The sequence below is a fragment of the Coffea arabica genome, chromosome 2e (genome assembly GCF_036785885.1).
Source record: "Coffea arabica cultivar ET-39 chromosome 2e, Coffea Arabica ET-39 HiFi, whole genome shotgun sequence".
NCBI classification, from domain to species: domain Eukaryota; kingdom Viridiplantae; phylum Streptophyta; class Magnoliopsida; order Gentianales; family Rubiaceae; genus Coffea; species Coffea arabica.
The window spans coordinates 33737730-33754834 of record NC_092313.1 but is presented as its reverse complement, the minus strand read 5'-3'; the positions used below and the strand labels follow the sequence as shown (position 1 = coordinate 33754834).

Sequence of the window (17105 nt, the reverse complement as noted above, 5' to 3'; positions counted from 1 at the left end):
TAAATGTGGATTCAAGGGGTCATAGGAATCACATCAATCTATGAACTTTTTGAATATTGTAAAGTTCCATTCAATTTAACAACTCCTCAAGTAAAAGTAGTTTCATGTGGTGACAGTAACCACATCAATCTATGAACTTTGTCGAGATCGTAAATTTCCAATCAATCAAATTAAGAGGGCTTAGTATGCCTAGTGTTTATATTATACTCCACGTAGTGCTTTGCGCTAAGAATTGCAGATGAAGATAGTAGTGCTTATTCAATCATCAAAGAATACTGTAAAAACTAAGTCAAAAAGCCATTGGACTCATATATGAGGTTGGTGTAAGTCCTTTTTCTATCTCATCGATGCCAATACTCATGAATTGATAATACTATGTATTTGCTCTTTTAAAGATGCATAAGTTGATAATATCATATGTATTTGCTTATATCAAGCAAGATACAGGACTCATAAATTGATTGTACTGTACATCTTTCTTTTTGGGCTGCAGAAACGGTTGGGAAACGGGGGGGCTGGATTTTGGGCTGGATTCTGGACTATTGTCCAGAATTGAGGCCGAAACCATTTCATCAGCAAGTTGAAGCCGGCAGGTTAATTTGAACTGTCCAGCCAACAAACGAAAAACCAACCCAATGAGAAAATTAAATCATTTTCCTTTTCCCATTTCAATTTCATCGAAAGAACGCGTCTCTTGTTTATTTAAAACATTCAATCAATGCAAGGTAGTTTTCAGAAAATTTGTATCATTATTCTTTTCCTTCTCAGCTAATAATACAAATAAAGCCTTATTTTTTCTTCCACATTTATTGTATTTAGTTTCTCTTTCGTTGTCATATTTTTTTAGAATCAATGTTGTAACCATGAGTGATTAACCACTTCAACTAAAAGGAACTGTGGGTACCCTAACAAAAATTCCTCCTCTGGAGTTCGGCCAATCCCCCTTGGGCAATCTATAGCATTGTACAACTTGATTGCTTTTATCCAATCTGTCCTCCCTCTCGATGTTATAAAACGTCCAAATCATTGTCAAGAATGTTACTTCAGAAGATCCTGTGACGTTGCTATGTCAAGCATCGCCTTTCACTCACTGACATGCCATACCAACTCTGATATTGTTGATTATTCTCCAACTGTGATGTCAGGTTTTATCCCCTCATTCTCTCTCTTACCCATTGTTATAAATACCTCTCGCAACTTCCAAGAACACACAGGCTATTTGCTTCCATTCTGTTCTGGACAAGGGGCTGGAGCGGTTGTCAGACAACCGCTCATAAACTTTTCATGGCCAAGATGTTTTGATCCATCATCAACGGCCAAAACAAAGTCACGTCGCAAAGTTATATCAGCTGAAGAAAACGGCATCGTTTTCTTCAGTGGCAAATAAAAAAATAAAAATTATAGAAACGGATGGAGCATCATCGTCAAACGGCGTCAAATTTATCCCGCCCAAATTATTAATGAAAAGTTCCTTTTGTATCAGAAATCCCCATTTCACTTTCCCCATTTCCCAAACCCTTTTCCCTCTGCTAATGCAAAAGATCACTCCACAAAATCACTCCCATTTCACTTCCATTGTCTGCTAATTTCCAAAACAACTGCCTGAATTCCTCCTAAAGAAGACCCACGGTGTTTTTTGGAGGACGAGAAACTGCATAATCTAAGGCAAGATGGGATCTTTTACACTCTCTGCTCCTATGTTGCCCTTGTAATGTTTATCCGCAACATTGATACTCTTCATTTTTTGACATTTTTTTTAATTCATTGGGGTCAAAATTTTCTGGGATTTTTGAGTTAATTTCTTATTTTGGTGAGTCTTGAAGTTTCACATTAGTTTTCGTGGGATGGATTGAAGAAATTTTGGAGCTTAGTTTATTTCGAGCTGGGTAGCTCAGCTGGCAGGACAAAATTGTTGAAATTATACTTGTGAAAAAGTTATCTTTTTTATTTTTCTTCTTTAGGTTGCAAGCTTAGTTAGTTTAGTACTTACTTTTTGTGTCTTCTTCCTGCTTACAAACCTTTTGAGAAGGTTCGTAATGTCTCTGTAATTTCATTGTTACTAGATTATGAACTAGTAATTTCGTTGTTACTAGTTCGTAATTTCGTTGTTACTAGTTAGTAATTTCGTTGTTACTAGATTACGAACTAGTAATTTCGTTGTTACTAGTTCGTAATCAGTAATAATTTCGTTGTTAAAGAGAAATTACAGGTTCGTAATGTCTTCTTCCTGATTTTTTATTTTTATCTTGTAACAAACTAGTAATTTCTCTGTAATGTCTCCGTTTTCACTAGGGTTTTTCTTTACCCCTCTCAATTATGTTGATTGCATTTTTCAATTTTTAATGTCAATTTTTTGCTACCTAAGTTGTTGTGGTTTAATTTCGATTTTAATGAATTTATTTAATTACGAAATTATTGAAAATCTAGTAATCAGTCCAAAGAACCTGCAATATTAGAAGAACGAAAGGAAAAGATGAGAAACTGTCAACAAAAATATGATCCTGTTTTGTTCAGTTTTGCATTATATTCTGTTCAAGCTAATTGTAAGTTTTTTTTTTTTTTTTTGGCAATCATTGCAATCCCTTTCTCTTCTTTATAAGTGTGTTCTGGTTCATAATGCACTATGATAATGGTTACATTTAGTGAAGATGATCCATCTAATGTCTTAGCTGATAATTGGGTTCTTAAGTTGGTAAACTACCTATATGTCTAGTGTCAGAGTTTGATGTCTCTAGTTTTACCCCCAGTGGCTATCCCACTGAAGAAGTCATTGCTAATGAACTCAATGTTCTTAGTGTTTCCTTTTTTCTTTTTCCATCCACTTTTTGTACTTGCCTTTTTATTTTCTAAATGATATCTACAAGTGCTTGGTATGAGATTTTCAGCTGATAGTTTATTTGTAGAATACAAATACTAAAGGATGGCACTCTTGAATCTTTAACTTTCCACTTAATTTTACTATTACCAAGACAGGATATGATGTTCAATTTAAGAAACTGTTTGCTTTTAGATTCTTGTCTAAGAACACTTTCTTGTGTTTATCATAAAAACATTTTGAATTTCATTTGAGCACTCTTTTTCGCAGTATGTACCGTGCGCTGGAGATACAGTTCTTGGGATTGTGGTAGATTCTAGATCAGATGTAAGCACTCCATATTTCTTTTGTTTGGCTTTTATTAAACCTGCATTTATCTTGTCAGTGAAATTTACTCTTTCCTCTCTTCCCTAAACTTGTTGTAGAAGTTTTGTTTTATGAGAAAATAAGCTAATGAGCCAAAACACATCCAGTTTTAGGTTCATAATCATCAGGCAATTCTGTTTATTTCCTCTTTCCTGAACGATTCTTCTCCTGGTTTCCTGCCACATATTATGATCACAATTAGAAAAATTTTGCTTCTACAAACATTTAGAGAAACAATCTGATAAATAAGAGGGTGCCGTGTCCATATCATTTCTTGAGACCATAACTAGTGACGCTTGTATATCTATAACATGGTATGATTCCACAACTTGTATCTACTAAAACACAATCATACAGGTATACAAACTTTAGATGCATGTATACATTTGATGGCCTCACTGTTACTTGTCCGCTTTAAGCACTTAGTTTTTGACCATAACTGTCATGGCAGAACTTTCTTGTGGACATTAAAGGACCAACCTTGGCATTTTTGCCTGTACTTGCATTTGAAGGTGGAACAAGGAGGAACATACCAAAATTTGAGGTATGATTTTTATTTTATTATTTTTTTGGAGTTAAGTGTTGCATTACATATTGAGTTTTGAATTTTCATTTCCTAGTAATGAAATATCAACTAAGAAGAATAACACTATATTTTTATACATATACGTGTCTTCGAACTAAATAAATTTAAATGCCATAATTAAGTTAAAAACAACTTTTACTTTTGTCAACATTGGAGGCTGTTTTTCAGACTATTTAGTGTGTTGTGAAAAAAAATCAAAACTCAGACAATTATTTTTGGAATACATTATCTCTCCTAAGTTGTATGATTGAAATTGGAAAGATGTAAGTGTATTTTATATTCTTTCTGCAGAGGAAATTCATAATGTTACCCTGGTGTAAATAATGTTTAATTAATATTTATCCAGCAAAGATGTATTATAATATTTTGGAATTCTCAACCTTTCTTCTTTCTGAAGAAGTTCATTTTGAACATTTTGTAACTTTATGTAAACCTCTTGTACATTTGTAACAACAGAAGTGTGTTAATACACTTCTGTGAAGAAACCTCAAGGGATAGGATATTGAAATTATCCCTTATGTTTTTTTCATGTCATTTATTTTGGTGCAGTTTGAAATGGGACGTCGGGGAACCAAGAAGATGAATGTTACAAAAGATAAAGGCAAGCAGGTTGAGGAACTTCATGACAAGAATCCAGTAAAGCCGATGAGGCCACCAACTGATTTCATTGCATACAGGTATATATGACTTTATAGAAGCATTATTGTGTACATTTGGGGCTTTGAATTAGTTAAAAAACTCATGATAAAATCAAAAGTCTATGTATAGGATCTAATCATATTAAATGTTGGTAGGATTGACTTCGTACGCAAGGAAAAAGCAAAGGGAAAGGCATTAACAATGCAGGAGCTAAACATAGCCTCGAGAAATGCATGGAATAAATTGCGTGATGAGGAGAAGCTTGTATGGAAGAATGAAAAACATATGAAAAAATATAAGGAGCTGATGAAAAGCTACAAGGAGTCTATAGCCAATAGGGGAGAAAGCATAAAGAGTGATGTAGCAAAACAAGTAAGGACGTAGCATACAATTTTATTGTTTTTAAATTAAATGATTTAGAAGTTTCAAAGCGCAAGTGCAAGTATTGGAGTGTTATTTGGTAAATTTTATCAACATTGTTATATTGTTTTTATAGGCATACAGGTTTAGGTGCACACCAGCTAAATTTTTAAGGTTTGTGGGGCGTATTGATGGGGAGAAAATAGCTGCAATCCAAGAAATAAGTTTTGGTGGATTGCTGGAGATCCGATGCCACAACCTTCCAAGTATGATATGCATGTGGTTGGTGAATAATTTCAATCCAACTCACTCATACATACAACTTGAAGGTGGACGTGTACTGCCTGTAACGTCAGAAGATATAGCAAAGGCTCTTGGAATTCCAGGTGAGGGGCCAGTGCCGGTTGAAGATACTGGAGATGATGGAATTGATAGCGAACCACATTATCCTAGGAAGAAGAAGTATAATTGGCATGATATAGAAGATGAGCTAATATCCATGGAGGTCGGGGATGAATTCAAGAGATTATTTGTTATTTTTGCATGTGGGTGCTTGCTTGCTCCAACAACACGAGCTGAAATTAAAGCCAATTTATGGGAGAGTTTACAATCAACTTCAGAAATAGCAAAATTCAATTGGGCTAAGTTTGTCAGAGTTGATTTGTGCAAAAAATTGTTGAATATGCAAAGCAATGCCCACAAAAATGTTGGAGGTTGCATCCTATTTTTGCTGGTAAGTTAAGAAATCTCAACTAGTGGATGATCTTAACTTATATTTGTTCATTGTATCTAACAAGGATAAGTTGTTATTATTTTGCAGCTACATTATTATGATCGAGTAAGTATACTCAATCATTGTGTTCATAGGACCTGTCCTGTAGCAAAAGCATGGACTGATGCCAATATAATGGAAAGAGAAACACTAGAATTGGGTGGTCTTGGAAAATTTGGCAAAGGAAAGCTAGTAAGTATTACTGAAACAATGATATTTTTGGAATTTGAGTTAGCAAGACATTATATTATACGGCTAACTGCTTTGCGAAACTTACAACATACTTTTTTGTCCACAAAGGTAGGGTCAAACAAAACGAACAGAGAAGAAAATGAGGAAGAGGAACCTACTGAGCTTCCACCGGATGTGATTAGCCATATGGTGAATAATGGACATGGAGAAATTGCTGTAAGATAACAAATTAAATCTAATACAATGCAAATATGTCTGAAGTTGTACGAATATGAGGATTAATTGCATTTATTTTTTTATATTCAGGTTCATCTAGCCACTCTATATACAAAAGCAGCAACTGCTGAGCGGATAGCAATTGAGTGTCAACAAAGTGTAATGCATATATCCAGTATCCTTTGCTCGCAACGTAGTGCCATGCCATCATGTTCCCAGGCAGCCGTTAGATCCACAAGAAAATGGGCAAAAAAGCGAATGATCGATGATGAGAAGGCAAAGGTTGTTATAGATTCTGATACTGACAAATTTGAATATGAAAACAACCAAGACGAGGCATGTTTTGGGGATAGGAATGAGGATTTTGGTGAAAATGAGGCAAGTGAACCCGAAGATAAAGAAGGAAAAGATGATGCCAAGGTAATTGCAGAAGTTCATTGCTTGGATGCAAGTCTAACTTCCCCATCAGGAGCTGCAGTAGAGCAACATTCGCTATGTGCTGTAACACAATGGAAAGGTCGGTCTAGATATAAAAAAAGAGAGTACGAAGGCAAGTTATATATGTTGTAGCTAAAATTTTGCTTTCATTTGTTATTGCACTTTGTAAATGATATAAAAATTGATCATTACAAAAACATTTGCTATTCTTGACTTAATATAGATGCGGAAGATGGCCGAATGCACAAGACATTGCGGACGACAAGGCACAACACCCTGATCAGGTCTACTGATTATCAGCTCCAAATCCAGGCTACTTTGACACAATGTAGCCGGAAGATTGCGAATTTCACATGGCAAGACGCGGGAGATGAGAGGTAAAATCTTTTTTTATGCAATAATATTCGAAGTAATATGTTATTTTTATTCATATTCATTTATAATTGAACTTAACATTGTTGACTCAATGTTCAATGTAGTGAGATATTAGTGTCTATGTTCGAATTTAGCCTTAACCGAAGAGATATGCAATCCTTGCGGGAGAAGCATTGGGTATCAGATAGGGTAAGCCACGAGAAAAGGAAAATTATTTTATTTGACTAAGTTAACTGCTGTAATTGTGGAGATAGTCTCACCTTTTGGAATGCTAAAATATTTTATTGTTATACTCACCTCTCTTTTAGGTCGTTGATATGTATGCAAGGTTATTGAATAATGATGTGAGTAAAAGACTGATGAAGGTTAAGCGGTACATTGTCGAGCCATGTGTTGTTGTAAGTATAATGACCAACTTTTTTTTACCACCAACTAACACCATGCATATACAGTTTCACTTATTGTTAGTTTATTAGAAAATTTGATTCCAATGTTTATTAAATAGTATAAATTGCTCGTGCAATTTCTAACTATTGTATGACTTTCGATCCAATTTCATTGATTTGTTGGGCAGGCTGCCATTCAAGGTGTAGACCGATTTGAGAAAAAGTCTGATGATGTCCTATATTCGAAACTGAACAAATGGTTCAAAATAAGAGCAGATAATGCGTCAAGTCTAGCAAATGCCGATATGGTGATCAATCTCTTATAACTGCTGGATCAAATACCTTTTATTTTATATCAAATATGTTGCATTTGTAAAGTCTAACACATTATATTTTCAGATACTGGTTCCGGTGGTGAACAAAAGTCACTGGTTTGTATACTCAATTGATATTGCACAAAGCATTGTTCATCTCCTTGACTCACGAGTTGATTCATCACGAGTTCGACAGACTAACATCTTACGGCGACTGGTGAAATCTAAACACTATTTATACCTTGAATTTTTAATGCATCTATTTCATGGCTTTAAATTATATAACTAGTGAGAAAGTGTAATCAGGAAAAGTATATTTTTATGTTGCAGATGCGAACCTTGGGCTTAATAATGGCAAAACAATTTGATAAGTTGGTGGATTTCGAGAGATTTGTATTGCAAGTCACAGATGTGCCTCAACAGTCTCCACACAATAGGTATATGTCCTGTAAATAAGAGTTTATTTATATTCTATCTTGAAATATAACTAAATACTAAGTTATATTATTAGGATGGTAAGGTAAAACTTGTATGTCCTACAATCTGGTTGTCACGACAATGTATACCTGGTGTTTCAGCTATGATTGTGGTGTGTTCGTAATGAAATTTCTGGAGTACTGGAATGGAAGATTAGGCATACGCATTACGGAGGTATATATATTATTTTGATTTATAGAAATTTTTTGGTAGCAATTATTTTTATGATGACTAATGTATAACATGTGGTGCTGATTATTTCAATGCTTGATAGGATAACATGTGGAAGTATCGAGTGCAATATGTGTCTATGTTGGTTGCAGCCGAGCATAACGAATGGGCCGAATCCATCCTTGAGTTGTTAATATCCCTCACCGACGAAAAAACCAGTTGTAATAAATGATTGACAAATATTTAGTAATTTATGAGTTGTGTTGTGTAGAATTTTGTACTTGTGTCGTGTAGAATTATCTCCTTTTGGGATTACTGTTGGGAGCAAGTTCATTAGTTATGAAGTTTTTACTACTAGTGGGACATATAGAATTTTGTGTTGGGAGCAAAGTTCATTACTGTTGGGACATGCTTCATTTTTTGTTTGCGTCAGACAGGGTTGGGACACCACGATGAATATATAACTTCTTGTAGTCAATTGAATAGAAGTAAAAGGTGTAAAACTATTCTGCATTGATTGCAATTCTCAAACTGCTATCTAATATAAAAGTAAAACAATCATTTTAGTATTACATTGTTCCAATCCAGTTCCAAAAGGGTCACAAGATACATCAGCTTAGCATACATATTCATGGAAGGCAATTAGCTTCTGCCCAATTATATCGTAGGTAGTTGCACTTCTTCGTCGCTTAATTACATGAGAATACTGTTCTTTGACCTTTCCACAGAGGCCACAATGGGGGTCTGGCAATCATTGAAACAAGCAATAAATTATTTAAATCAAAAGTTCAGTGTTCATAAAAGCATGCCCTACAATAGTCTTGTAACAAGGTTAGAATAGTTCTAAATAATAACTATAAATAATGAATTTTTTAAAGAATTACTGACCATTAAGAATTCGGTGAAACTTGTGTACTTTGTCTTACTCACAGGATCGTTGGGAAGCAAAAGTGGGAGATTGTTACGATCTTGAATACGGATATTATGAGCACTCAGTATTTGAGGAGTGATTCCAATTTCACCGGTCTACCATTAAGTATTGTACTGAATAAGATACTGTAAATTTGTCCAAAATCTTGATTATTCACACAAGTGCAATATCTGACTTACCATCTTACCAGACTGCATATCTGAGTGAATAACTGGGGATGATCCAAAATTTGATTCACTGAATGACTGCTATCACGAGTAGCACATTACATTAATTGCAAAGTCATGCTAACACTGTGTATAACAGCAAACTAACTAATTTGTAAAAATTAAATACACATTGTGTCCAAAATTTAAGGTGTTAGGTCGTACGAAAATTATGATGCAAATGTTTACATAATTTATAACAACATGTTCAACTGAATTAACAATATGTAAACAAAAATCAACTGAAAGTAATCTAAACAAAAATCAAAATTCAGTACATACGTGACCATAAATGAATACATTGTAAAGTTATACTACAAACTTATGGGCTACTATGAATAAAACACATAACCAATGCATTAGACTGAAGTAACTATGCAATAGATTTCAAATGATATGGTTTGTAGTGTACAAGATAAAATACACCATGTACCAGAATAATAACGTGATGTCAAAACTAAACAACAGGTGATAAATAATTGTAACTTGTACGATTGAAAAAATAAATGTGAGCAAATAAATTAATAATGTATGAAAAATTTTATCCAAATGTGTAATCATGTGTCCAAATGGAATTATTCATATTTCAAAACAAAGTAACCAGTGGTACATGGTATCAATCAATGCGTACAACATATATATCAGTTTGTACACATCAAACAACAAAATGTAAATGTTATTAAATCAAGAGATCTCCATACTGTGTACCAACTAATATACACCGTGTACCAGAATAATAACGTGATGTCAAAACTAAACAACAGGTGATAAATAATTGTAACTTGTACGATTGAAAAAATAAATGTGAGCAAATAAATTAATAATGTGTGAAAAATTTTATCCAAATGTGTAATCATGTGTCCAAATGGAATTATTCATATTTCAAAACAAAGTAACCAGTGGTACATGGTATCAATCAATGCGTACAACATATATATCAGTTTGTACACATCAAACAACAAAATGTAAATGTTATTAAATCAAGAGATCTCCATACTGTGTACCAACTAATATACACCGTGTACCAGAATAATAACACGATGTCAAAACTAAACAACGGGTGATAAATAATTGTAACTTGTACGATTGAAAAAATAAATGTGAGCAAATAAATTAATAATGTGTGAAAAATTTTATCCAAATGTGTAATCATGTGTCCGAATGAAATTATTCATAGTTCAAAACAAAGTAACCAGTGGTACATGGTATCAATCAATGCGTACAACATATATATCAGTTTGTACACATAAAACAACAACATATAAATGCTATTAAATTAAGAGATCTCTGTAATGTGTACCAACTAATATGTACAAAATATGATATTACTGTGTCAAAAATAAATAACATATGATGAACATCCTATCACTAATATGTACACCTTATAACCAATGTGTACAAATAAAATATTAATTTGTAACACCTAAATAACTAACAGTGAACTATAATGCACATTATGTAAAGTATAAAAATAACTACTTACTACTACCGAATTATTCGATGACAAACATTTGCTTGATGTTTGACTTTGGATAGGTTGATAGGATTCTGATGACTGACAAGAGAAGAATATACAACAACTCAGTCGGTTTACGATAGTAGAGTCAATTGAAATGATGTAATTATGTAAGTTCAAAAATAAGATTCGGTACTAACCATCTCAGGAGTGCTTGCCTCAGACAATCTAGAGTTCTTCTTTTGCCTATGAAACCTGTCCACCTAACTACGCAATACTTTCTTAGTTTTTCTGCCACTTCGTTTCTTCAAACCCGTTGGAGTCACAAAGTGGCCAGCTGCATTCTGCACCTGTATTTCCTTACATAGATCCATTGATGCACTATTCTGTGTTATTTCATCTATTTCTCCAGAAAATAGCATTTCGACTCTCTTTGACAATTCAGACATTACGCTACTGACTAACTTTGTAGCGGCTTCTGACATGGCAGCCCTGGTAACAAGTCTTACCATTTCGGGTGCTAATAGCCTATATCGATGGGAAATAGAGAGAGACGGGTCTGATGATATTTATCTACCCTTGCAATCGACGCTGCCTCCGGACCTTGCCTTCTTTGTCCACCTCTTTGTCACATATTGATCAGGAATAAACTTTGTTCCAACCATATCATACACCTTTAAAGCATGTGAGCATAGGATTCCTTCCTGCTCAAAAAGATTACAACTACAAGTAATGTCTTTAGTTATTGGATTCAATATCACTCTTCTCTCCCTTCCTCCATCATAGTGACTGACACTGTATTCCACATGCATTGTAGTATGCTTTTGGTCCAAGATCACCATTGTAGTGGATTCATCGTATTCATTCTGGAATGCAACAAACATGCATGGAGAGTATATAGAAGCTGCCTGGATCAGTACGGGAGTCTGTTGCAATCTCAACATTGGCAGCTTCTGTCGACTGTGATACTCAGCTCTTAGTTCATTATATCTTTTTTCATCCACAACTCGGTTAAAATGTTTAAAGAATTGAACCAGGTCATGATCAAGTTTCAGATAATTTTTTATGGAAGCATTTAGACTCTCACTTAGTTGGGTGCTACGCATACCTGCAATCCATGCGCCTTTCATGAAGCATTTTGCCCATTTCTTTCGACATGCATAAATGCCACACAACCATTCATTTGTTTCGAGCTTGTGTTCTTTTAGCATTGCATCCCAAGCCATGATAAACTCATTTTTATCTTCTATCTCATACATACATTCAGCAAATCTATATGGGAGATTACTACCATCCTTGTAATAGTTCCCAAGGTGTTTCATGAAATTGACTCTAATATGAAAAGTGCACAGACCATGGTATGTTGAAGGCATAACAGCTGAAATTGCAGCGGCCATGGCTGCATCCTGATCTGTGAAAATGGTTTTTGGGTGCCTTCCACAAACTGCCTCTACAAATGTACCGAACACCCACTTGAATGATTCAATGGTCTCATCGTACAATAGAGTTGCTCCAAAAATAACCAATTGTCTAAATTGATTGAATCCCACAAACACGCCCAATGGTCTGTACTCCTTGTTAGTTTTATATGTGGTGTCAAATGTAACCACATCCCCAAAATAGGTATAATCCATCAGCATTGATGCATCAGCCCAAAATATATTTGTAATTTGTTCTTCACAATCAAGCTGCTCTGCGTGAAAGAATGACGGATTTTCCAATTTTTGTTCTTCAAAGTATCGTAGCATTGCACCAGCTTCACCATACTTTAATCCCCTCTCTCTTTTTGTTCGTAGATAGTGTTTTAAGTTATCACGAGTGTAGCCAATATTGCCTAATCCACCTGCCTCTTTTCCCATGAGTTCATGGGATTGTTTCAAGGATATTCCTGCATCATTTGCAATTTCAGCTTGGGCTCCTTGAGAAAAACTTACTTTTCTTTGCGAACGCATCATATGAGCACATTCTGAAATGTGTAGTGTGTGATTATGCTCGATTACCAGATCTGGAACCTGATACTTCATTATTTCTCTGTTCAAAATTATCCCCATTTTAGCTTCACATCCGGTTTTTGTTTCAGCCCGAGTTCTCTTTGGTTTTACATCTCCTTCGTATCGTGGTTTAAAACCTTCTTTGCAACATGTGTACCTTCTTGATGTAACTACACCGTCTCTATCCTTATTCAAGTAGTCTTTCCGAACACTGAATCCAACACCTAATCCGTACCTATTGTAGAAGTTGTATGCCTCATCTTCTGACTGAAACTCCATGCCAATCTTAGGACACAACGCTTCCTCCATTGTGTTGTATTCGACAAAAGCATTTTTTGCTATTGTTTTCAAGACAAACAATTATATTTATTTTTTATTTCTTTATTCACATCATAAGCACTTAATTATTTGTATTCACATATGTACATACTTTATAACAACGTGTACACACCTTACAACATTTTGTAAAATAATTTTTATGGATGTGTATCTTCTCTGTAATAGATAATCACATAACTCTAATAATTTGCATAGCATATTTCACTATATAATATATACATTTCAAACAAATATTATAACCAATTTGTGTATAATATCAGTATTTACATACTTTACAATCATATGTACACACTTTATAACAATGTGTACACCCTTTATATCAACTTGTAACATAACCAATGCATGTATGTCTCATACACTTTTACATAGCGTAAGGTTTGACAGAATTCTCAAAATCTATACATTGTCATCTATACCGTTTGTGTAGTTACTTAAGTTGGTCACATTGTTATGTAATTTTTACGCTTATGTTATTTTATTTGTACACATCCTCATTTATATTTTGAAATTCTGTACGGGATCTTTATTGTACAAGTTAACCATTCTCTCTAAAAGGATAATGACATACTTCTTATAATTTTTAAATCATGCTTCACTAAATAACACATTTATTACAATCAAATTACATATAATATTAGCGTTTACCTTGGACAGAGTTCACCAAGCAGTAAATTTCAGATGAGCCGCTCACAAGTCTCGGCTATGCATTTGTTACTCGATGAATATCTATCTTAGTCATCCACTACTTAAATCGGCGTGTATTGTTGCTGCAGCGGATCTTTACAATTATCTTGTGCACACCTCAGACAAGATGCCCGTTTTGATATGGTTTATTTAAGAGTTGGAAGAAAAGAAGACAAAAATTTATGTTTATGTTATGCGAAATAATTTGTTGAAAGGAGAAGAACAAAAGGAGCTACAGCGACAATGTATTGTGTTCAGAGAAAAACCCACTACCGCCATTTTCTTCCCACATCTTTTAAGTTGAAAGAGTTTTAAATCCCGCCGATCGTACCAAAAGTTGATTTTCAAATTTTGATTTTGAATTTTTCATACCCTTAACGGCTAGACCAAACGGAGTTAAAAGTTAAGCTTGTATTAAAGCAACAATCCTCTACACTCATCTCCATTTTGTTCCATTTCGTTTTGGCCGTTGATGATGGGCCCACCACATCTTGGCCATAAAAAGTTTATGAGCGGTTGTCTGACAACCGCTCCAGCCCCTCGTCCTTCTGTTCTAAGCTTTACTGATTTAAGCATTGTAGGTGTCCGTAGGATTATGCCCCATCCCCTTCTAGGTACGTGTGGCAGAACTCCTAGCTGTCCATATTGGAAGTCACAAGCCGGTAAATTCCTCGCACGTACAAGAACCAAAATTGTAACATGAAGGATTTGGAGGATAATTACCTTCACTGTTAGCCATAAAGGATTATTAATTTTTTTTAAGGTGCTAAGGAGAACCATAGGCTCAATGCATACTAATCGAACGAGGCAAGGACACACCACAAACATCCTGAAATAGGTGCTTTTTAATTGTCTACGGCGTGTCCCTGAGCCTTGTCACGCCATAGTTCATGCATCTTCCCAGCTTAGCCAAATGATCTGCACATCCATTCCCTTCTCGCCATATATGCTCCAACCTGCATTCCCAGTGCCACCTCAGCATGTTCTTGATCTCTGCTACTAGGTTCCAATATTGACTCTCTCCTGATGTTTCTTCTAACAAGGAGATAGCAATCTTGGACTCCGACTCAACAATTACATTTTTAAATCCTGAACTCCAAGCAATTTGCAATCCCAGTAGGATAGCCCAAAGCTCTGCAGCCACATTGTTTGCATTACCCAGATTGGCACCGAACCTCTCAATCCATTGGCCGTATTCATTTCTAATTAGACCTCTAGCAGTGGCCTTTCCTGGGTTATGCTATGATGCTCCATCTAAATTTCTTTGGTGACTATTGAAAATCCTTTGCAACGAGTGTGTGTGTGTGTTAATTATGGCTAGCTTACTCGAAACACGCATCGCTGTCTCATTCATCTATGACTATGAGCAACTTGGCTGTTTGCTTTATATTAACCATTTCTCCGTGTTCAGGACTTCGAACTTTCTCGAGAATAAACTACCAAACCTTTTCCAAACCCAATTTTTTATCTGCAATTTGGTTTGTACAATCAATTATGACTATATCTAGTGCAATTTTTAATGATATCATGTCCACGTGAAGAATGAGTTTTCATCTTCTTTCCTATGAATTTGGCTTATCAAACAAAATTGTCAACCTGATTCATCGTTTGGATCTCCTCCTCTCTCTGTTTCTTGTATACTTGTGCAAGTTATATTCTTTCCTACCTTCACCTGGAGATATGCTAGTTGGCTTAACAGCGGGAGGTTTTGCTTAAGCCTTACCGTGCTTTTTGATAGGATGGCTAAGCCAGCGTTTCTAAACTTAATTCGTAAAAGAGGTGCTGATGAAGATAGCACCAAAATCTTCGGAAATAGACCTTGTAGTTCTCCCAAATCTAAACTGTAACTCTTCGTTTAAGCCTGTACTTTTGGCCCATACCGAGTGTCTCGTTTACCCAACTTGGTATGGAAATTTACAACCCTTTTATAGTCCAAATGTACTTACAAAAAAGTAAAGGGAAAATGCAATTTTAGTCCCAATGTTTGGCTTGTGTGTAGAACTAGTCCTCAATGTCTCGGTCAAAACAAATTTTGTTTTTAGAATTTCTGATTTTAATCAAATTTAGGACAATTAATAAAAAATACAATAAATAATAGTCAAATCAAGTTAATCTGTGTCAAAAGATTTGCCTTTTCAATTTTAGTCCCCAATATTTGAAATTTTGATCATTATGGCTCCTTAGATTTTAAGTTATTGTCATGACAAGGAGGGAGGGATGGGTTAGATGGCACGGGGAAGAGAGTATAAGTGAAAGGTCTCGAATTTGAAACCCCCCACTTATAAAATAAAATGTTATTGCCATTGCGGATTTTAAGATGAGATGAAATGGGAATTGAACCAAATATATGATAAATGTGTTCCTAAATCCTTATACAATTTTATGATTACTCTTTATATTGACAACAACATCATTATTTGGCCTAATAAGCATCTTTTTGTTAACAGCTATATGGTCTGTTGGTCACCAGTCACCACCAACATTTTAAGGCTTGGTTGTAGGTGGGAGATCAAGAGTTCAAATCTTGCCTTCCATCGCCACTATTTGTGACTTGTCACTTTCAGTGACTTCCTCTGACTGGACTAGAATAAGATAGAGTAAGTTATAAAAATATTATCATTGCGATAAAAAAAAAAAGTATCTTTTTGTTAAATAAAGTACAATTAGATGCCAATATATGGATAATATATAAAATAAGAATTAGTGCAGGAAAAGGAGAATTCTAGTATTTATATATATATAAGTTTATTATATTAGTAAATACACAAATTCTTGCATGACTTATGGGTATAGGTCTTAAATTATTATAATTAGTAGCGGTAATTATAAAAGCTAGTGAAAGTATGCACTAATATAGAGTGCTTTTAGGAATTTTTGAAAAACTTCCTTCTGCTTTTTGTTGTGTTTCCTACTCAATAAAATCTAGCATTCCAATATTGAAGTTTTGAAGTATGTGTTTTGATACCCATGTACCTTGATAATTATTGAATAATTCAAACAATTTTACAAAATAACAATGTTTAATTTCAATCTCAATTGATAATCTATTCTAAGGCAAAAAGAAAAAGAAGGATGAAATTAATTTTTTTATAGTATGTAGTCCTTTACTTTAAACTGAATTAAGCTATTTAATTATCACCAAAAGTTAAAATTCATAAAACTTATATCAATCAGTTATTAAAAATGCAAAACAATACTTTTTTCAAATAAGCCAAACAATACTTACACATTGTATACCAAATTGGATACCAACTATGTAGAAGAGAAGAAGCATAGTGGCATAAATAAAATGAAGTAAAAGATAAAAAAGATGGAAAAAAATTTAATTATGATACTATTGCCTATTTAACACAATTTCATTCTAAATCGCATCTCATTTCATCCTAAAACC

General features: G+C 34.4%; 1 protein-coding gene across 1 annotated transcript; it reads right to left on the bottom strand.

Annotated features, from left to right (window-relative positions):
* Nucleotides 1-11269: 11269 nt before the first annotated feature.
* On the bottom strand, nucleotides 11270-13000 carry LOC140036236 (protein FAR1-RELATED SEQUENCE 5-like). The gene has a single exon (XM_072077573.1). It carries the CDS (start codon nucleotides 12998-13000, stop codon nucleotides 11270-11272), a length of 1731 nt encoding a protein of 576 aa, XP_071933674.1.
* Nucleotides 13001-17105: the final 4105 nt, after the last annotated feature.